Below are 22,818 nucleotides of genomic sequence, written 5' to 3'. Positions count from 1 at the left end.
GGACATAAGGCCCACTGATCACCCGCCAGGCTTGCCCTGGATGGGAGGAGCGTCGCGGGTGGTAGTCAAGGAGACAGCTCCCTCCTCCTCGCGTGTGTTGTGATGGTTGTGCGGTTGGTGTTACAAATGCCAAAGGAGAGCCGGTGGTGATGCTCGGCAGCCGGAAATCCCGCCCAGTGAGCCCCCAGGCCTCCGGGTGGCGTGTTTGCTCTGTGTGTGGAAGGTCAGCAGTCACATGCCTGCGGGACTTGCTCATTCCGATGGCCCCTAAGAACTCTGATCAGGAGAATGTATTTGTCTCTGAGCTTCTGGGCTGTGTCCATGTTCTCTCAGCTCTTATCCAGAACCCAGCGCCCCTTCTGTGCTACAGGTTTCACCCCCAAGCTACACCTATCCTCCTCGGGGACTTGGACTCAGTCAGGGGAGGGCAGGACTGAGCGTCTGGCATCTGGGTCCACCTTTCCTCCCTGCTCTGCTCATAAGGGTCCTGAGGGCCTGCATGCTGGTCCCCGAGCTAGGGGCTGGCTGCTCGGGCACGTTGCAGGAAGGCAGAGTACAGTTTCTAGCTCTTTCCCGCAGCCTGCCCTTAAGATCTTTACACGGAACACTTGAGCCTTCCTTCTGGGAGCCACAGATGTGCCCTGGGTTCTCGTAAGCACTGCCCTCCTATGGTTTGATGTACTTCGCCCCAGACCAGCATCTACCCCAGGCCTCTCCAGCCACTAAGCCCAAGGAGGCTGACTCATGGCTGCTTCCATGAGTCATGGCCCCCACCACGGCCCCCACTATGGCATCGGCCTGACAGTGCCCACGCCACAGACAAAACTGTGTGACAGTAGCATTGCTGTGTTGTCCACAACCCTGCCTGGCACACGCGTGTCACCCACATACGTGGGTGGGGGGCCCACCGGTGTCATGTCCATTTCCTCTGAAGAGGTGGGAGGAAATCCCTCCTTTGCTTTTGTGCATGTCCAAAGCGACAGCATTACCAGGGGTTCCTGGGAGAACAGCTCCCTCCCTGTCTGCTGCAGACCCAGGTACCTTCTAGAGGGGCCTGCTGGGGACCATGTTCTCGACAGGTGGGTCTTCCCTCATCTCGGAAGCCGAGCTTTCGTTCTTAGTCAAGCCTGTGCATGCCACCCATTCTCTACTTGAGAAAATGTCTCTTGCAGAAGGCTGCTATGACACTCAAACAGCCAGACCCAGGCAGGCCTGGGCTTCCTCCTCCAGACGTGGTTCCTCAAGGAGACCAACAGGTGGGCTCAGGCTGAGGCAGCGCAGGCTCAGTGCAGGACCTGGCACCTCCCCGTCCTACCCAGCAGGCATCCCTGCCCTCTGACCCAGCAGAACCTGAACATGATTCAGCAGCCAGGACCCTTGCCTCATGGTAAAATGGCAGGAAATCAGGAGTCTTGTCACGCCAACAGGCTACAAGGGAGGCGCTCACTCCTTTCCGCATCCCTGTGTCAATCCAGTGAATTGAGGAAGCTAGACCTTACCCAGAGTGCCGTGTGCATGCGAAGGCCAGTGCAAATGCCTAGTGTCTTTAGTCTTAGGTCATCTGACTCATGTGCACGAAACCTGACACACGTGGTCATTTGCAGGAGTTGACTGCTTCTCAGATGTCTTCTCCCATTTTTGTTAAGGCCTATTTTCAATATGATTCAATATGATTCATATTATTTTCTGAAATGACATTCATGACAATTTATAAACATCACCCAAAATCCCACCAGTCCATCATATTTTGATTTACCTTTTTCCCAGGTTTCTTATATGTGCATACCTAATCTTCACATGGTTGAAACCGTACCAGGGTTCCACGCTTAATTCTCCTTTTGTGGGCTGAGCGGGTTCTACATTATTCCGTGGTCTCATCCATTATATTGATCATGATCCCATCAGAGTGTACTTAACCCTGGAGATTACTTGAATTTTAAGTGTTTCCATTTTTTTTACTATGACAGCACTGAATTAAGCATTGGCCTCAACTTTTTTTTCTTCTTTTGGGTTAGTCTCTCTTCTACCAATTTCTCCAGAGTGGAATTAACAGATTGAAGAACATGAACATTTTTTGGCTCTTTATCCTTGTAGGCAAATGACCTTTCCAAAGGGCTGTGTTAATATCCGCACTAAACACTCTTTCATTTGTCAACGTGCCTCTAGGTTACGGAGGAAACAAGCCTCATTCTGCAAACCCTGGGGTACACGTGCACATGTCGAGGAATAATCAACGTGAAAGGAAAGGGGGAACTGAAGACGTACTTTGTGAACACAGAAATGTCAAGGTCCCTTTCCCAAAGCAACTTGGCTTCCTGAAGAGGCGCCTTCATTTTGGCAAGAAGACTGTATTTTTTGGAAGGTACGATGCACTTTCTGACTGCAACTTTTGTCCCTCGTTTTTGATGTGCGTGCTCTGTTCTGTCCTCTGGAGCCTCTGCAGACTCGTTCCTGTGACCTGGTGGCATCCTGTTTGGTGTCTGACGTGTGCCAAGATCGTCCTGCCACTTGCACTGTGCTCACTCCTAAGGAGAAGGAAAAGGAGTGTGTGATGGAAGAGAAAAGCTTTCAAAGAACTAACACAGATGAGAGAGGTGAAACAAACAAAAATTCTTAAGGCAATAAAACTAGGGGGTGTATGTTATCTTCTGGTGCATGTTCTTTTCGGGAAAATATGGTAGCTCGCCAACCGCATCCGCTAGTCTGATATTAAAACACAGTATTTGTGAATAAGTTGATTCTGTCACCCCACATGGAATTTGACTGTGTCACCCACGTGTCTCATTGCCAGTGGCTGTCCACGGGCCCCAGGTGGGATCCATGGCTCTGTCACCTTGCTCTGCTGTGTCGTGCCAGCAGCACGTGGCCATCCATCACCAGAATTAGTTCTCACAACTTAGGACCAGTTTTGTACCAAACACGTCTGATGTTTTGATGCCATTGTCTTTTGTAAAGTTAATTCATTAAAAGTTTTATGTACTTTGGTTTGTAGTGTCTATATCCCACCTGCCCCCACCACCACCACCACCACCGCCGCCGCCTTCCTTCTTTCTCCTGTGGTTTGCTCCAGAATCAAGGTTTGTTTTCCATTCATTCTCCCTGTTGACAGTTGTTTCAGAAAGCGCTCTCCAGAAGCAAAGATTGGGATGTTCCTGAGTCATTCAGCTGAGGACAAAGTTTGTGACATGGACAATTGACTATGGGGCTCTCTGGAACATGCTCCATGTGTCAAGCGGTCTGCTTTCCATGTTGGCATCTCTGGAGAGCATCTTCAGAAGGAAATATTTTAACAGTGAAAATATTTTCTGCTGGCAACAGCAGCCCTCTGTTCACACACTTCTGATCTACCATAATCCTTTGATAAGCTAGCAGACACAGGCTGCATAGGGTGATTTGGAGCTACGTAAATTAGCAATCACAGCAGTTTGAACAACCAAGAGAAACTGCCAAGCCGCCCTGTTATGTCTGAGGAGGCGTAATAGCCTGGAAGATAGAAGACCTCACAAATTTGATTCTAGAAAATCCAACTCTAAACTTCTGGTTTCTTCTTCACATAAAGAAGTCATACTTTGCCAAAAGGTGAAACATAATGCGATCGCGTATAATCCACCATTTAAAAGCAAAGCTGCAAATCCCAGCCTGGGTGAACAAACCCGATTTCTTTTCCTGGCTCGGGCAGGCATGTTAAGAGGCAAAGGACCTGTGCTCTCGTAGTGGGCGGCCTCTTCCTGGGAGCTCAGACCGGAAGCCGGAGCCCTCGGTTTGATTGCTGGCTCTTTCTAGCTGTGCAGCTTTGAACATGACTCTCAGTTTCTCTTAAGGTATTTTCCTCGTGGGCAGTTCAGGGGATCAGGTCTGATTAAATGTGCTAATGACTGAGGCAGCCTGGCTGGTATGGAGCTCAGTCCTGCCAGCATCGATGGCACCCTGTGGGGACCTGGACCCATACTCAGTTTAAAGCACTTACGGAAACTGGCCTTCTTCACTGAAGTGAGACGACAGCATGATGTCTCCAATTGTCTTCCTCTGTCAGGAAGTTTTTGATCCTGTAATTGCAACTCAGCATTGGCCTTGATATGCCAATTTCTCCAAAAAGGTGACTGAAAGACAAAAAAGGACATAAGGACATTTTTCTTCACTCTAACCAAAATCTGAACTAGGGTGCCCTAGTGGTTCAGAGATTTCAAACTGGCCTGTGTGTCATCTGTAACAATTATTGGCAGCTGCACCTTGTGGGGTCTTCTTCCCCTGGAGCCTGCAGCACCTATCTGAGGGCGCTATTTGTCACCTGTCCTTAGTGGACACCTGGGTGATTCACCAAGAGCTCTTAAACGTGCCCCCCAACATGTACTGAATTTGGTGAAAAGAACTCAACAGAAGAATAGCTTTTCCCCAAAGCTGTGTCACCAGCCTTATCAAACAGTAGTTTTTACAGCAATCAAGGTCATTATCAGAGTCTACCTTGCAAAGGTCTGTGCATACACGGTGTCTCTCAAAGTGTGGTCCCCAACCAGCAGTACCAGCATGACCTGGGAGCTTGTGAGAAATACAGATTCTCAGGCTCCACCCCAGACCTGCCAAGTCAGAAATCCTGCTCCCCCTATTTCAGATACCAATTTCTCCAGGTGATTCTGATCCCTGGGAGACCCCCTGCATTTTACAAATGAGTAAACAGGTGCAGAGAGGTCCAGGGGCTTGTTCAAAGTGTCCCAGGCAACCAGTGACCAAAACAAGGCTAGAATGGAAAGCCACCTGTCCCCTGAAATCCTGGTCCAAGCTCCTTAAGCTCTGGCAACCACAAACATTCCTGGGAGCAAATCCTGCAAACAAGAGGACTTGCAGTTCATTCTCATCAGCCCCTGGCCCCGGGCCGTCATAGCCGGGAAGACCCCCTCTCCCTCCAAGCCCTCCTCAGCCTTTCAGCCGTAGAAAGTCCTCTCAGTACAAATGCCATGAGTCCAGGCCCCTTCAAGCTGCGGTGGCTTTGGTACGTCTGTTTAGAAATGTCTCTGCTATTCCTTTTCCCTAAAGACAGCAATCACTCTGCTTTCCTAGAAACAGTGACTAATGGTGGAAATGTGATAAATCAAAACAAACTGTTTTACTATATGTTTCTCTTTGATAAGGTGACTAATGGGCATCCATGGATTGGCTTTAAGTTGTAAAAGTCAAGATGCCAAAGGACATTGATGTCTAACATACTTGAGATCTTTTGAAACCTTGCCCAACCCAAGCCCTGCTGTAAAACACTTAGTAGAAGGTTAGGGAGTAGGAGCAGACTTAACGTAAATGAAAGTAATTGTGTTTGATGCTACTGTTACTTTCAGATGGAGGCATTCCTTAGCGATGCCTCATCTTTCTTGTAATCAAGGCTGAAGAAAGAGTAATTTGTAAAGCTTTCCATAATTCAAACTTTATATATATTTTCTGTTATGTTGTAAATGTGATTGAATTCACCCAGAGGCATTCCAAATAAACTATTGCTGTTTGTTTGGAACAATAAGTAAACAACAGGCACCTACAGTGAAAAAAAAAGTCTCAAAAGAATAAGGAAATATTTAGGAGTTACTCGGCCTTGAAATTACCAGCGATTCAGGGTCATGTGTCCTTAAAGAATCAAAATAATAAAACCAGCAATGGAGGAATGGGCACTGAAATGCATTAGATCCCCTGCCTGTTAACTGCTACACTACGGGAAACTTAATCACCATAGATGAGGGGTGACTTCCTCCAAGGGATGCATTCATTGAAAATACAGCCAATGCCTTCACGCTTGAATAATTTCCAAATTATCTACAAAGTAAACATTTCCAGTGTAGGTTAGAGAAGCAGCTGCTTCTCAGAGGAGAGGTGTTCCAGGTGGCAGTTGCTGCCACTGAAGTACCTGTCCTGACACCCCCATGGCCCACTGATTTCCACACCAGCTCTGCAAGTTTTGGAACCCCACTTTGACAAGGAGCAAATGTGGGCCCACATGGGTGCAATGATTTACCGTACACCACGCAGCTGGAAAACGCAGAAGCCAGAATTTTACCCACGTCTGCCAGACACTAAAGTCCAGTCTCTTCCCATGGCCTGGGCCTGCTTCTCCCAAGTGACAGGGCCACTGCAGCCCACCAAGGCCACCCATCCTTACTAGGACTTTTGTTCTCAATTGTGCAAACTTCCATTGATGGCGGCTCAGACCTGGGGAGGGCGGGAAGTGCTGTGGTAGAGTGTTCAATTGTGGGAAATGCGATTTCATTGTATCTCCTCTTGAAGAAAGGGAAATGTAAGGATTATTGTGCCATCAGGCAATGGCGGCTTCCATAACTGTTAAGAAGAGTTAACTGCACCCTGCTCCCGTGAGCCTCCAGAAGCCCCCAGAAGCCCTGTGAACGTGGAGAGCTGGTGAACAAAAAGCAACCCAACCACTGTCAAGTGGGAACAGGTTTCATTTTATTCAGGTGCTCACAGTGGATCAGCATCATTGCATCTGAAACAGTTTCGTGTCACTCGATGTTCATCTTCAGTATGAAAGTTGCTTGGCCATGCTCTTGCCAAGGCAATCTTAGGGAAAGCCGTGCCACCCTCCCACTGTCACAACCCCAGAGGCATCAGGCCAGCTCCTCGAAGGCCTGCCGCTCCCTTGCCAGCCCCCTCCGGGCCACAAGGAGGGTGTCAGGCTGGGGAGATGTGCCCAAAGCCGGTCGCCTTGAAACTGGGGATGTCATTCTTCCTGTAGAAGTCGGTCTTCAGATTGTTGGCGCGGCTGTAGTCCCGGTTCAGAGGCTCCAAGGGCTGGTGTATGCGCCTGCCATAGACAGATGACGTCAGCACCCCCACGGGCCTCTCCTGCTCCTGCCCAGGGGATCAGAACACGCAGGTCAGCTCACATCTGCTCCATCAGCATGGCTCAGCCAATCCTCAGCCTGGCATCTGGAAGCTGGTTCTGCCTGGCACAACTGCACGCCTGCATCCTGTCTCCACCCTGGCTTCTTGGGGGTGACTCCACAGTGGCACCAGGGGGTCCTCTGGACTAGGTCAGACCCTGCCCCTCAGCCCAGAGCCCTCTGGTGTCAAGTTCTTCAGAGGAAAGCAAAGATGCTAGGCGCCCTCTGACTTCAGGTTTACCTTCTCCCTCCCTTCCCGCTCTCCTCTCGGCCCTCCTCCTGCCTGCCTTTCTTTCCCTCTCACCTGCTTTCTTTTCCCAAAGGCACATCACCCCAGTGCCCCCCTCGTCTTCCCAGGCACCCCCATCTGCCCAAGCTCCTCCTCATCTCCCCAGCACACCCCCATCTTTCCAACCCCCCAACCCTTTCATTTAAAGGCTTTACTTCTCTGCACACTACTTACTACTGTCCAGATTCATTCTTATTCGTTTGGCTTTTATTTTTCTGTCTCCTCGTGGGAATGTCAGCTCTAGGAGGGCAGACACTTCACCCTGTTCCCTTTATGCTCAACAGTACGTGGAAGGCGCACAAAAACTATGACTGGGTATTGGAAATGCTTGGTATGTTCTTATGGGAGGAAAGCACTGACTTCTCTACCAACTCGAAATGAACTAACGTAACAAAAACAATGGAAAAGACTGTTAATGCCCATGACTTAGATGGTCATACCTCATAGTGTCTCCATCTCTTAATTTCATATCAAAGTAATAAGTTTCATTGAAAGTCACACGGTGGCATTGTTAAACAATTGTAGCCACAAGCAATAATCCAATGCTCTAGAAAGAAATCCCACCCGAAGCTTGTATGTTCTGATTTCTGTGCATCGTGTAAAAGACTAGAATGATATTAATTCAGCACCCAATGTATTGATCATACCGTCCTCAGATCAGGCATTGTGGGGACCATGTCCGCGTGTGGAAAGGCAGCAGGAGGGTCTGGCCCAAGGGGTACACGACCCTCTCACCCAGAATGCCTGTTGTGATCCTGCCCCCCTCACCCTGTGAGTTTTGTTCCTTCTGCTGGCTACCCACCTGTGCAGCTGCCTGCACCCAGAGCCTCCCTTTCAGAAAATCATGTCGAGAGAAAAGAGGACTTGTGCTACCCACGGTGGTCATAGTGGCCTGGAAATGAACGTGTGTGGTTTCAACCTCAGAAGCCCAATGTCCCTAGAACAACTGTGACAGCCTGAACTCAGAGATTAAGTAAAACCCTATTGTTTCTGTTGGAAAGAACTTCTTAGTTTTGCTTTCATTTAATTGTTAACTTTTACAGAACGAAACAACAATCATAAAAATTAGGACATGGTCACGTGACAGAATAGAGCAAGCTATAACAGTAGCTTAGTCTCAACCTTTTGTCACAGTAAGATAGAGGGGAGCCACACAAACAAGAGTTACAGACACCCCTGGACACAGTATGAAACGAGCACACACGCACTGGCTGTCAACCCCTTGTTAATGTCCTGTCTTAATCTTACCTCCTCGTTAACATACAGTCCCAGGCTTTTGGCATGTTCTCTGTCATCTCGGTGCAATTTCTGATTATAACCTGGGTTTTTCTTAAAAACACAGTCATAGAGGGAAATGATTCCTGTCTGAGAATAAAAGGAGAAAGAAAGCATAGGTTTATTCACAGGCCCAGCCATTGAAGCACCGTGGAGCTCGGAAGCCAGCCTGCTCCCTGAGGGAGACGTACAGCATATCCCAACTGCACTGAGGGGTACTAGGGGAGATCGCCCCAAGAGCAGGGAGGCCAGGACCCTGCCAGCCAGGGCAGGTTGCTGAGAGGCCCCAGGGGGGCAGGGACATTTCCACGGGAGCTGTTCCTCCACGTTTCATAGACTGCTCCCCCTCCCACCCCGCACAGACATGCTCCTGGCACTCTTTCTGATTACATCGCCAGGGCGCAAACCTTAAAATAATAATCCACTTGATGTGTGTGTGTTTCTCCTTCACTTCTACTCTTCTTGTTTTCTCAAATTTTCTATAATAAGCTTGTACTGCTTTGAACAGTAACAATAACCTCAATATTAGGATAATATACACAAAAACAAGTTATCATTTAAGTTGCTAACCAATAGGAGGGCTCTCTACCTGCAAATCCTTCTGTAGAGAGAAATATATTCTTTAATCATATGTGGTAGCTAAAACAATTGTAACTCATATATATGTACGAATATATATATTTGCTATGTATTACATATGTATATGAGGGCTGACAATTAAGTCTGCGAACTTGTTGCAATGATGTTACTGACCTTTTTTTTATATATCAGAGGGATTATTCATTATGAATTTGTACCACCTAGACAAACAGTTAACCAGGTTTACTATTTGAAAGTGCTGAAAAGGCTGCGTGAAAAAGTTAGACAAAAACGACCTGAACTTTTCGCCAACAATTCATGGTTCTTGCATCTTGACAATGCACCAGCTCACACAACTATCTATGAGGGAGTTTTTAACCAGTTAACAAATACCTGTATTGGAACACCCTCCCTACTCACCTGATCTGGCCCCCAATGACTTCTTTCTTTACCCAAAGATAAAGGAAATATTGAAAGGAAGATATTTTGATGACATTCAGGACATCAAGGGTAATATGATGACAGCTCTGATGGCCATTCCAGAAAAAGAGTTCCAAAACTGCTTTGAAGGGTGGACTAGGCACTGGTGTCTGTGCACAGCTTCCCGAGGGGAGTACTTCAAAGGTGACCATAGTGATATTCAGCAATGAGGTATGTGGCACTTTTTCTAGGATGAGTTTGCAAACTTAATTGTCCGACCTCATATAAATGCAATATACACATATATATCAAACATATATAAAATAACACACACACAGTTGTGATATCTTAGAAAGTGATCCTGTTAACAGAGATATCTCCATTTTTCATCCCAACTTATTCTTATCACAAAAATAAACATGCCTGACTTGGTACCTAGTAAAAGGGTGAGAAATCCACGTGTTAGCTGATCTTTAATGTTCACCTTGTACAGCATTCATGTTCCTCCAGCCAAGTGCCAGTTGCCTCGAACTCTCCAGCAGCAAACCCAGACATGCCACCTCACTGGGACTTGGGGGGCACCAGCTCTGTAACCAGTGTTTGCTCATTTGTTTTTTTGCCCAGATAGTAATGCTAGAATGATTTTCTCCAACGGCAGGACACAGAGGTTGACAGTAAACAGGGAAAGATGCTTGACATGTGCGGTCTCCTGGAAAACTCATACCACCCGTTCTGACTGCAGGAACTCGGGGCTGCCAGCAGCACTGGCAGTGACTAAAGTGAGCTACAGCTTCAGCCCAGCCTTGACAAATCATTCCCGGGTCATCCTGTGTCCTGTGCTGCTTCTGCTGGGAAGTTCTGAAGATAATTCAGATGCAGCTACTGTCCTAGTGCAATGAACCATCTAGTAAGGAAAACAGGGCGATCTTTTAGAACTGTTATGTTAGGCCTCCTAAGAATCCCAATGGCAACACACTTCTTCAGTGACTGCTGGAATCCTGGTTTGCCTACATTCAGAGTCACTCCAGGTGACATGGAGGCAGGAGCGATGGCTCCTGAGTCTGTGCCCAATGGCCATCTAATGATGTCCCCGTGCAGGAGCTTCTTCTCAGCACTGTTCTCTGTCACCCACTCAACTCTTGGGTCTGTTCACACATTGGTCTGGCCAGTCTTGACATTCACCCCAACTGAAGGCAATTTAAACTATAGCTCATGTACTCATAGGGTTAAAACACACAAAGCCCAAACCCGTGCAGAGGTGATACAGTATTCAGCTTTGGGCATTTAAAAATTGACTAGCTATCGGGGAAAAAATAATTAACTTGGGTTTTCACACTGTAGACAAAAATAATCTCTGGATGGATTAGAAAAATAAGAGAAAAGAAAAACCGTAAGGGACCTATGCATCAAAGCAATGGGGAAAATGTCACAAAGACAATATCAATCACTTTGACTGTAAAAATCAGACATTTGCTTATCAAATAAAATTCAAACTAAAAAAGGCCCTTTAGGAAATGATAGCGAGAGCGCCGTATCATTAACATACGGTGTGTCGGACGTCTGCAGAAGCAGACGCTGATGGGGTCAGGAGCTCCAGCATGGAGAGGTTAAGCAAACCTTTTTGGGGTAAGCTGCCAGGCCTGAGGCACCTGCAGAACACAGCGGACGGTCAAACACAACACCCACCATGGGGATGTGGGGGACAAATTCCCCAAAGGAGCAGGCTGGCCTGCAGCGAGGGAGGTACCAGCATGCAGACCCTTCCCTTTGGGCTTCAGCACTTTGAAGCCAGACCTGGCTGAGGGCAGCAGGCAGATGTGAATGTTAACTTGATAACCCCATCACCCCCATGCCTCCGCCACTTATACACAGTAATTTAAGCGAGGCTCTCAGTCAGTCTAGATGTCCCCTTGTTGCTGGAATCCCCCGTGCCTGGCTGACCCTGGGAAACGGGTGTGTTTCAGGAGAATAGCTTGGGTGTGCAAGAAAGACCTGGTCCCTAAGACTGAGCACCTGGGTGGGAGCTGCACTCATGGCATGAGGTGCTCTCGTCTGTACCCCAAGAATCTTGGGCCAAAGTGGAAGTGACCAGCGGCCTGCCTCGGTTCCTGCATGGCTACCTGTCGGTGACCAGCCATGCCCAGGTCAGAGGGCAGCCATGCCAGAAGGGGACAGCAGGGCAAAATGGAGCCTCCAGGACCCGCCTGGCTTGTGCAAGGCGGACCCACCCATGCCTGATGCTTCCGACCTGAGTAAGCCCCCGGGGTTCTGGGAGGTATCCTGGGATGAAGACTCTGAAGAGGGAAGAGTGGAATCGAGGAGAATGCAGTCACTGGTGCCCGAATGAGAAAGAAAATTTCACTTTGTTTTGTTTCCCACGCTGGAGAAACCCACTATGGCGTGCAGCTTTGCAGAATCATGCCTATTTCTTTCCATTCTAATAGGTCTCCTAAAATACTCTGTAACAGTTACATCTCTGAGCAGTGCCTGCCTCATGACCTTGGGATTCGTGACCAAGAGCCCCCATACCTGTGAGTAGTCTTTACCAGGAATCTCACTGCTGATGGTGTGATCGGAATCTCTAGCTCTCTTTTGTGGGGATTTTGCATATTCAGAACTTTCCAGAATCAAAACAAATTTTTCTGTCATTGAAACAAGGAAAAAACGAAAAAAATTCATCCCCGGGCAGGCAGCCTCTGAGCAATGTGACTGCCCATTTGCAACACCTAATTAAACCAAAAGTCTGCCTTTCCTGGATTTTAATGATTAATCTTCTTTTTTGTCTTTCATTCTTTTGTGGTTTGAAGCAAAATGATATTAATAGAAACCAATCTGAATTTAGATGTTATCTGGCTTTACTGGTAGTTTGCTATTAAAATCTCTTGAGAGGTTTCCTCTATTTCACACATAACATTGCTTTAAAAAAAAAAAAAATTAAACAGAGCCCATTTGTGCGAGATCTGCCTTTGTCCTTTGTGTTGTGGGTAGTATTAAAATGTGCCATGGTCTTATTCTGGTTCTGGCACCTGATGACAGACGTTTCCCAGCAGCAACCCCCCATCCTAACATTGAAAAATCATGCCAGTCCGCAGCCTTCGGCCACTGCTGCTGCCATGAGCAGAATAGAGGCCTTCAGTTCTCAACCTCCAAAGCACATCGGGTCTACTACTGTGTGAGGACACTGCTAGTGAGTCTCTACCTCAGAGACCACAGGCTGAGACTGGAAATAAACCCATTAATTACACATTGCAACACAGGCCACGTGGAGTTACAGAAAGTGTGCGCTAAGTCCAGTGACAGCAGAGGAGGAAGGATCAGCTCCTGTGTGGCTTCGAGTAGGAAGTGGTGTGACTGGACTCAGCAGGAGGGACCACACCACTAGAGCAGGAGCCTCTGGGAAGCGACCCCCCTGGGTGTTATGGGTTAAATTACATCCTCCAAAAATTCACATGTTGAAGTCTTAACCCCTAGTACCTCAGACAACAGCCTCATTTGGAAATAAGATGTAATTAGTTAAGATGAGGTCATACTGGGGTGGGGAGGGCCTAATCCAATAAGACTGGTGTCTTTATAAAACACACTTGGACACAGACACAGACATTCTGAGAGGGAAGACGATGTGAAGACACAGAGAGAAGACGGCCTTCTACATACCAAACAGAGAGGCCTGGAACGTATCCTCCCTCATAGCCTCGGAAGGAACCAACTCTGCCCACACCTTGATTTCAAACTTCTGGACTCCAGAATCTATGAGAGAATACATTTCTGTTGTTTAAGCCCCCCATTCTGTGGTACTTTGCAACACCAGCTCTAACAAACACACTTGGTAAAGAGATGCAGCCATCTTTTGAAGAACAGAAAGTCAGAATGGAGATAAAAACAACGGTTGTTGCAGTGGAGCCAGACACCCAGCCTCGGAGCATTCTGGTCCGGGTAAACTGAATGGTAGGCCCTCTGGGCTGGCAGACATCACCAGTCGTGTCCTCTACTCCTGACTACACAGAGGGTTCACCTTCTCTGCTCCTTTGAGTTAGTGGAGCCATGTGACAAGTTCTAACCAATTAACTGTGAGTGGAGATGACATGTGACTCTTCAGGCAGAACCAGTGCCTGGGGACTTCCTGAAGCGTCATACTGAGATGTTTGTATCTTCCATGGTGGCTGCTGAGTGACTCTACTGAGCAGAGCCACCATTCTGACTCCTGATGGACTTTTAGCATGAGAAACAAGCTTATTTAGGCCATTGAGCCTGAGAATTGTTTGTTACTGCAGCATAACCTAGCTTATTATGACTAATGCAAGTGGATCCACAAGCAGTACTGGCCTACCACCTCCAGTCCACAGGGGGACATCTCTGGGCTTTGATTATGGCTAGTGCCTCCTCCCAGATGTTCCACACACTCTCACACAAATAAATGGGGTAATATTTTGAGCAAACTGAGCCCCAAGACCTTTATTTTCTCCTCCCTTTCAGACTATTTTAAGTATAAACAAACTCCCGTTGTGAAGCCTAAACCAGGTAAATTCTGAGAACAAGAAGGAAACAAGAGAAATTAATACATTGTTCCATGATCATTGGGCAGGGGTAATACTATGTGCTCACCAAGCAGATTTCCCCTTTCTGAACAAACAAGACTGCAATTCCCAGTTTTCACCACAACTAGGCTGCAGCCAGGTGACTGACTCTGGCCAGGGAATGTGTGTGAAACTAATGGACACCACCTTCAAGACCTGGTCCATAAAACACTCTCCTGCAGTACTCCAGGCTTTCTCTCCTTGCTCATTGAGTAGCAAATTCAAAGCATGCAATAAAGGACTGCAAAGTCCCAAGGATTCCCAGCCCTGGTAATCATGGAGACACTAGCAAGGAAGAGCCTGGTTCCCTAAGTTATTGTGTTACGAAGCCAGGCCTGGAGAAATAGACATGTTGGGCTACATGTGAGAAAGAAACAAGCTTGCATTATGTTATAAGCTTACAGTCAGTGGTATGCTTATGTTAATAAATCAGAGGCAAAAAAGACCAGATTTGTAATCCTTGCTGATTTCTGTGGTGTAAATACTCCCAGCATGGCCAATGTCAGCCTTCCTACTGAATGCAGAGTTCGGAAGAGATGCTAAACGTCGGCTCTCCATTGTCAGTCTGAGCAGGCTCCACCACACCACTGGTGAGGACTCTGAGGGTTCAAGGCCTATTCGTTTCCAGGGCACATCCTAGCCCACCTTGACTGGTACAGTGATCAACTTAGGACCGAGCTCTGCTCATTGCCTCTCTTCATAGGCCACAGTACTGTTACCTCTTCATCTTGAGGCTTTCGGTTACTGTCTGCCTGTTCAGAGCTGTGTGATCTACTTGCAAATCTGAAAATTCCCAGTGTGATCCACAGTGTTTCCTTTGAATCATAAGGGCCTTAACTTACTTCTGATAAATTCAGCACTTCTCCTTGGGAGTCTAGCAGCAGTATCAAGCTTGATGAGGACATTTTAATTAATGGTAACATCACTCAAGATTCTGAATCTCAGTAGGACTGTTGCTTGTCAAGGACACAATGTTAGCTTTTTTTTAAAGCACAATACTCAACTATTTTCTTTGGTTTGTCTGACAAATAGTCTGTTTCCTCTCTGGTGGATTAGAATCACAAATTTTGGAAATGTTTATAACTTTTTGAATCATCTGAATATTTTATCAATTTAATAAGAACCACATTACAAGCAGTCTTGGTGAGGCATCATTGTCACTACTTTAAATTGATTTCTTGTTGGCATGGTTGCCCCAGGCAGAGCCTTGCAAACTGTTGCCTGTACCTGTGAACTGAAGTCAGACAACTCCTCCCTCTGAGCTTGTGTCTGCTTCCTGCTGGAGGTGTGCTCTGAGTCAGAGAGCTCCACATTTCCTTTCTGCCCAATGTGTCCCCAGGAGGAGACTTGATGATGGTGGAGCCAGATGTCTTTCCTCTTCCGCTGATAATCGCCCCCCACGTGCCCCCCGCCCACCTGCAATTCACAGCACAGAAAGAAAGGGCCATCCATGAAGGCTGATACAAAGCTAATCTTACATGTTCCTCTCGGTCAAATATATTGGGGAAAATGCTGTTTATTTTCTTGTGTCATTTGCTTGTTGTACTCCTTAAATTGGATGATTTTGAAAACAAATGTCTAAGGTATTTTATTAAATGAAAAGAGCAATCTGCATACATACATACATACACATAATTTTGGAATATTCTGTCTGTAACATGTTCTCATAACACAGAGTTGGCCACGTATCACCACATTCATACACACAATGGAAAGCCACGTACCAGGCGCTCACACTGCTGGTTACGACTGGTAGGAACACTTATTCCCCACGCCCGGTGTCGCCTTGCATGAGGAAGGACTTCTGCTGGAAGGACACACATGGCCTCTTCCCTCTTTCCTCCCTCCATGGGGACCTGCGCCTTCCTAGGACCTACCTGTCCAGGAGGAAGATATTCAGCCCCACTCCCAGGCCTTAAAATGACCACTGAACAGTGAAGACGCACGCAGCTAACGCAAACCCAAGGAAAGCACCACAGTCCACTCCCAATTTTGATCCCTGAGGAGGGGAGCAAGGTCAAGGGTAACCGAACAGCAGATAATTCAAAAGGAAACCTCTAGTTAGTCTAAGAGGTTTATCTTGTAAACCGGGTGACTTGTCCATTTGCTTTAAAAGTCCGCACTCCATTTACTCCTTCCTCCCTCATTTGTGCCGCCCGTTTTTATGCAACCGACTATGAGACAGACACTGGATTGCTGAGGATAGAGCAGCAAATAATCGCTGCCTCGTGGGCTCATATTTCAGTGGGGAGGGGGGACACAATTGGGGAAATATTTAGCAGGCTAGATACTAATAGGTGCAAAGGAGGGAAAGCGGGGAGGGGGAAGGAAGTGTATGTGGGGGTGTCATGATTTCATTTGCTAGCACACATTTTGATTGGAAGCCCTGTGGGTGCAAGAGTCTGCAGGAAAATAAAGAGAAATGTGCCTAGGTTTTAACAGGTAAGTCAGCAAAAGAACTGGAGCATACCTGTCCTCCACAGACCCAAGGGGGGGCTGAGTGTGTGTGCCAGGTGTGCTTGCTGCCTATGGGGGAAGAGGCCCCACCCAGGAGGGATAGGGGGAGCTTGGATTGAACACTTCCTGTCTACTGAACCCTGGCACAGGCCCTCTGGAGAGTCTCTTTTGCACCTCTGGACAGTCAACATGCATTGTTATAGTTACAAAGTGCTTGGCTGTATTCGGTGAGGGGAAATTCAGTCACCAGGAAGGTAAAGAAACCGTCAGCCCCTGGACTCTGTGTCCCCACCACACACCTAGAAGGAAAGTCAGCTAATCCCACCAGAGCTAAACTAGGGCTTTCTGAGCAAAGCTACACTCAAGACACAGCTAGCCACAATCCACCTTAGCACGAGGGAAAGCATAGTCTTAAACCGCCAAGGAATGTTTTTTTAATGCAGCTTTCAGACTGAGAAATTTCATCGAAACCATCATAAAAGGGCATTCTCCTTTAACTTGGCTTTTCCACTTGAGGAGCAGAAATGTTGCACAAGGCAGAAGAAGAAAAAAAGTAATTTAAAAACATCATTGAACGGGATTCGCTCTCCCTGGACCAGTATTTTATAGGAAAAGCCCTTGCAGCTGGTACCCCATAGGGAGCAGGACAGGGGGTGATGGCATTGTAGCTGGCAGCTTAAGATAACACATTTTCTTAAGAGCAGGGCATTCCTGGGGCTTTAACTGTGCTGCTTTGAGAGCTTTAATTGTGGGCTCCCTCAGGGGCCATGCCTTAGGGGATTAGAAGACACCAGGCTGACACTCAAATTACCTGCCTCACTTGTATTCCTCTCAGACAGTGGCTAAGGGTGGGAGATAAGACACTGTCCCATGGAAACAACCCTCAGTGGAAGGAAACTCTAATACATCACTAACAAAGCAAACAATAGTAAATAACAGCTCTACTTACACTGGGCTTACTATGTGCCATGTTATACCACCGTTGTTTCCCCAAAAATAAGACCTAGCCAGACAATCAGTTCTAATGAGTCTTTTGGAGCAAAAATTAATATAAGGCCCGGTCTTATTTTACTATAATATAAGACCCGGTCTTATGTTTTTGCTCCAAAACACGCATTAGAGCTGATTGTCTGGTTAGGTCTTATTTTGGGGGAAACATGGCATTAATTAAATTTGTTCTCATAAAAGCTCCGCACAGTGGTACTGTTTGGTTCCTGTTTCATAGATGGGCAAAGTGAGACGGAGCGTTTGTGACGTGAAAAATCGCACAGCTAGTAACATGAAGCCAGTATTTCTACCCAGGACTCCTTGGCTGGGCTACTAACTCACCACTACGTGTGTCACACGGTAATGGACTTAAGAGCTGCTTCTACAATGTTTCTTCTCAGGTTTGAGTGGGGCTTGGAATTTATAACGGATTTAGGGGCAGCTGATTCCCCCCGCAAACCTGTGAGACAGAGCTCCCCGTCTTTAGTCCAAACGATCTTAAGGTCAGAGAACCAGCTTCTGGCGTCCTGCAGCTGATTGCATGCCAGTTCAGAAAATCCTCAGGACAATTTTATTTACGTGTCATTGTTTCTGTTGCATCATTTACTTCGTGTGACACTAAAGGCCTCAGCTAAACCTAAACTCGCCTGTGCCCCAGTTATCAAAACTGCCCTGAATGTTTTTCTGGGTTTTTTTTCTTAAAATCCACTTTGCGTTACTTTGTTCTAAGGCCCACCTCACCTTCCAGAGGCAGCCATGCATCAGAGCAGGGGTTGGCGAATGTTTTCTGTAAAGGGACAGTCACTGTTTTAGGCTTCCAGGTCACAGGGTGTCTGTCAGTACCACTCAGCTCTGTGTGGGAGCCATACACAGCACTAAAGCAATGGGGCTGTGGCTGTGTTCTAATAAAACTTTATTAACACAGGTGACGTTAATAGATTTGGCCCAGGGTCTCCATGTGCTGTCCCCTGAAGTAAAGGGGCACACTTCTCGCCCACTCCTTATCTCCTTCCAAGTATGGAGGCCCAGTCACATTATACCTTGGGTGTCTCTCTGCCCTTGGCTGATTCAGCCCCAGAAAGGTGGAGCCATGTGTAAGACCAGTCAATTTAGGAAGAATATACTGGGCCTGCCGGACTCAACTCTGTCCCTTTTCCCTTGGTAGTGCCTGGCCCATAGCAGGTAGGGGGTTCTGCTTGGTTTTTTCTGGGGCCCACAGCTGTGGTGGCTGGGTGGGTAAGTCTGCCCCATTCTGAGCTTTGTGTCCCCAAACCTACTTGCCAGAGTTCCTAGTGGTACCTGGTAACTTGGCTTCTAGCTCTAATAAATATGTATCTTGGCCCCCATCTGCTTAGTCTTTTATCTTGTTTCCCAACAGCCTCAAGGTAGTAACTGGTAAGATCCCTCAAAGATACACGTAAAATGGTGTATTGTGAATTTTTTCTTGTTAAGAGGCCAGATAGAATTTGTATTCTCTCAATAAAACAACACAGACCAACTTAAAACATCCAGACTCCTTGCTCTTTGGCTGGTCCTCTCATGCTGTGCATTAATGGTATGCATGACTCATAAATTAATTGGCAGTGATATAGGGTTTGCATACTTAAAATGGAAAATTCATTTAATAAGTGAAATTATTTACAGATAAAAATTCTTCCGAGACATATTGCTCACAGGAGGAAAAGATATGAGGTCCAGGTGGCAGTGGGCTTGGGAACGATTGCCCCAAGACGCCCTCCTGTCTTAGTTCCTGGATATATTCAAGCCTAGGAGTCAGCAAACAGGGTTGCAAAGACAGATACACCGCGATGTCCCCTTTCTTCGTCGTGTCCTTTTGTCCTTCCACATCGATCAAAGCCAAGAGAAGAGGTGCTAACAGATACAAGAGATCCTCCTGCCGAGGTGTATATGTTAGTCTGCTAGAGCTGCCAAAACAAAGTATCCAGACCGGGGGCTTAAACAGTAGACATTTATTGTGTCGCAGTTCTGATGGCCAGAACTGAGATGAAGGTGTCGGCAGGGTTGGTTCTGAGGGCTGTGAAGGAAAGATCTGTTTCAGGCTTCTCTCCTTGGCTTGTAGAGGGCAGTCTTCGCCGTCTAGTCACATCTGTGTTATCTGTGTCCAGAGTTCTTTTTATAAGGACACCAGTCACACTGGATTAGGCCCATTCTAACGGCCTCACTTGAATTTTATTATCTGTCTCCAAGTAAAGTCACATTCTGAGGTGCTGGGGGCTAGGACTCTAACATAAGAATTTTAGGGGGACACAGTTCGACCCATACCAGTTGTCTAAACCTTTCTGTTTGCGAGGCCAGGAAAGTTCCATGACAGTCTCTTACATTTCACGTGTGGCAAGTACTCAAATGTGTGCTGAGCTGATCTGAATGGGGATTTATTTGGGTTCCCTGGATTGTGGATGGAAGGAGAAAATGAAGGATGCATTTTGTGAGAACACCTTTTACGTAATGAGGGAAACACCTACTTCCTCCAGGCACTGGATTAATCTGTACCCTCTGGGTCACTCATTATCTCTGAGGCTGAGAGTCCCCAATCTATGTGCCTAACAGTGATATGCCTGCACCCTGAGCTGCAAGGCACTGGACACATTTCGGAAAAACAGCGGGAAGAAAGGAAGAGACGACTCATGACAAGTTCTGGTTTTCTTTTTCTTCGGCTTCTCTTCTGGCTTTGGCTGCGGGGTGGCCTTCAGACCCACAGGCTCTTCCCGTGACTCCACGTAGCCAGTGGGGCCAGGCCTGACCCTAACAGTGCTCCCAGCCTTGCCCTCCCTGCAGGAGGCTGTTCAGCTCAGCCTCCTTGTCTTCCTTTCGCGGGTGGGCTTCTAGAAGGGTTTCCGTGCCCTCGACCGGCAGGGCAGTCACAGTGACGAGGACTTTTAGGCAGTGGCTGTTTCCTGGCTACCCCAGGCCTGCAGCTGACAGACCCCAGAGGAAGCGCTGCTCCCGGCGCCAGGGGACCCTCCTCCAGCAGCTGGGAAGAGGGTCACCTGGCTGTTCGGGCGGTGGCGGCGATACTAGAAGGCCGCCGCTCTCCCTCCCTCCCTGACGGGCACCCTGACGTTCAGGCAGAGGTGTCACTAATCGAACCCAAAGGGCTCCGAACACCGAGCTGAACAGCCCACCCGCCGCGCGCGTTCCGCACGCCGTTTCCCAGCCCCTGGTCCCGCTGAGCACAACCCCACACTCGCTCCGCCCCTGCTTATCCCGGTGGGGGCGATACTTGTACCTTCTCTGGTTGTCGGGGCAGCTGTACGCTTTGGGGCCCCGCCTACCCCTGCAAGCAGCGCCGCCCCCAGGCCACTGCCCGCAGTGCCGCGGCGCCCCGATCCCCCTCCCCCGATCCCCCTCCCCTGACTCCTCCCCGGACCCCCCCCGTGGCGCCCCGCTGTGCAGCCCCGCGGCGCACCTGGCCCTGGCGGTAATAGTAGCTGTGCTCCTTGGGGTCCAGGCGCCGCGGCGGGATGTAGCTGAAGGCGGACAGCGCCGACAGGGGCAGCGGCCGGTGCCTGCACCGCAGCGTGTCGGCGGTGATCTCCTCCTCCTCGTCTTCCATGCCGCCCGCGTCCAGCGTCCCCGCGGCCACCGTGCTGGATCCCCCCCGATGGGAGCCCATCCCAGTCCGCGCTCCACAGGCTGCCCAGCGCGCGTGTTCGGCCGTCGCCTGGTGACCGCACAACAACAGGCTGGTGGGAGGGGCTGAGCTGGGCCGAGGGGCGGGGCGGGGCGGGGAGGAGGGGTGGGGCCGAGGGGCGGGGCGGAGCGGGGAGGAGGGGTGGGGCCGAGGGGCGGGGCAGGGCGGGGAGGAGGGGTGGGGCCGAGGGGCGGGACCGAGGGGCGGGGAGGAGGGTGGGGCCGAGGGGCGGGGCGGAGCCTCTCCCCTCCCTCCTGGCACCTGGGCCTCACCCCAGGTCTTCTCTACGTTTTGTTTCTAGGGGCGGAGCCCCAGCTGCTACAGCGCCTGCGTCGGGGGTCGCGGACAGGAGAAACCTCTGGAGTCCGCACTTTCCAGCCTGCTTACTTTCCCCGGTGCAGGGTGCGTTCGTCCACTCAGGGACCATTCGTTGGGGAGCAGATGACCGCGCACCCACTACGTGCCAGCGCTGGAGCTGCAGCCTGGAACCAAGTAGCCCGCGTCTGCGTGGAGCTTACAGTCTGGTGGCGAAGAGACAGGTGATAGAAAAGGGTAAGTGACAAAGAGGGTCTCAGGCGGCGCCGTCCAGCAGGAATGTAGTGACAGCCATACAGGCAATTGAAAACTTTCTCGTAACCATACAAAGAAGGCAAAAGGACCCAGGTGAAATTAATTCTAATGATATTTAGCTCAATATCTTCAAAACATTATCATTTCAACATGTGGCAGTAGCCACATTTCAGGTGCTCGGTGACCACGTGTGGTTTGGGCCAGTACAGGTGTAAACCTTCCGGGAATTAAATCAGCGTGACGAAAATCTGGCAAATATGCCGGATTCTGCCCCTTCCTGTTCTTTCTGCCACCTAACAGATGTTTCCCAAGTCTCCATCTGCTCCCAGGCATACAGAGATTCAGAAGGTGGGACCCTGGTGTTCAAGGAACTGCCACTCAGCAGGCAGCTCTCCATCCCAGCACACCATCGACCCTCCCATGTCCAGGCCTGGTTCAGGCAAAGTGCTGTTTTGTTCAGGCAGAGGTGTCACTAATCCTTCCACAGCTCTGCTCCCTGCCAGACACACACCACCACCGCCACCACCACTGCCATTTCCCAGGGATCATCACTTTTCAAGGGCTGAAGCTCCCAAATGTCCTAACCTTTGCTGCCCCCTAGTGGCAGGCATGAAGACTATCACTGTGCTGCAGGGGTTGTGCTTGCAAGTTAAAAGAATTTTTTTCCCACCAATTTTTCTTTCTCGGCTTTACCTTTTTTCCTTTCTTTGCTTTCACTTTTGAAAAACTACAGCAATATTAAACCTCCTTCGAAAACATTATCAAGTTATGGCTCCACTTGTGCTTGTATAGGTAGACATTCAAATTCAGTGACCTGAGAATTCAGTTTGTAAGGACTAGGCTTTATAATCTGACAGAGTTTGTCAAACTCACCCTAGTTCGTGAAACCAGCAACCTTATATCTGCTTATTAGCCTAAATTATTTGTGTAATATACACATTTGTATATTACAAATTGGTAATATACAAATTTGCTTCAAACAGTGTCAGAGTTAGGCCTAGCCTCCTTCCCAGTGACGACCCCATGTGCTTTGCACTGGGGGCTCTGGCCACGCGATGCCTGAAAACTCGCCTACCACACAGACCCTCCTTCCTTCCTTCTAAAATGCAGCTCACAAATCTCGACCAGAAAGAAGCCTTCCTC

General features: G+C 48.5%; 2 protein-coding genes across 5 annotated transcripts in view; one reads left to right on the top strand and one right to left on the bottom strand.

The window, feature by feature from the left end:
* Positions 1-2,984, top strand: part of ADCY2 (adenylate cyclase 2) — a 348,589-nt gene extending 345,605 nt beyond the window's left edge. Inside the window, exon 25 of the mRNA XM_074329098.1 lies at positions 2,167-2,984. Coding sequence (XP_074185199.1) covers positions 2,167-2,319 — 153 coding nt within the window. The 3' untranslated portion in view covers positions 2,320-2,984. The remainder of the gene's footprint in view (positions 1-2,166) is intronic.
* Positions 2,985-3,713: 729 nt separating this feature from the next.
* CFAP90 (cilia and flagella associated protein 90) lies at positions 3,714-21,192 on the bottom strand. 4 transcript variants are annotated; one of them, XM_074329100.1, is made up of 3 exons: positions 20,881-21,192; positions 8,410-8,526; positions 6,419-6,840 (listed from the first exon to the last, which is right to left on the bottom strand). In XM_074329100.1, exons 1-3 carry the CDS (start codon positions 21,085-21,087, stop codon positions 6,661-6,663), a joined length of 504 nt encoding a protein of 167 aa, XP_074185201.1. In that variant the 5' UTR covers positions 21,088-21,192; the 3' UTR covers positions 6,419-6,660. The 4 variants fall into 4 exon arrangements, with proteins under 4 accessions (XP_074185202.1, XP_074185201.1, XP_019598942.2 ...); XM_019743383.2 differs by lacking the exon at positions 20,881-21,192 and adding an exon at positions 15,237-15,910; XM_074329101.1 differs by lacking the exons at positions 6,419-6,840; positions 8,410-8,526 and adding an exon at positions 3,714-4,100.
* Positions 21,193-22,818: the final 1,626 nt, after the last annotated feature.

Source organism: Rhinolophus sinicus, linkage group LG03, assembly GCF_036562045.2.
Source record: "Rhinolophus sinicus isolate RSC01 linkage group LG03, ASM3656204v1, whole genome shotgun sequence".
NCBI lineage: Eukaryota > Metazoa > Chordata > Mammalia > Chiroptera > Rhinolophidae > Rhinolophus > Rhinolophus sinicus.
This window is presented reverse-complemented; position numbering and strand designations above follow the sequence as displayed.

Coding starts and splice junctions, on each gene's coding strand:
- CFAP90 (XM_074329099.1), bottom strand. CDS start 21,087: ATGGGCTCCCATCGGGGGGGATCCAGCACGGTGGCCGCGGGGACGCTG. Junction 19,489..20,880: donor ACTATTACCGCCAGGGCCAG/GTGCGCCGCGGG, acceptor TTTCCTTCACAG/CCCTCAGAACCAACCCTGCC.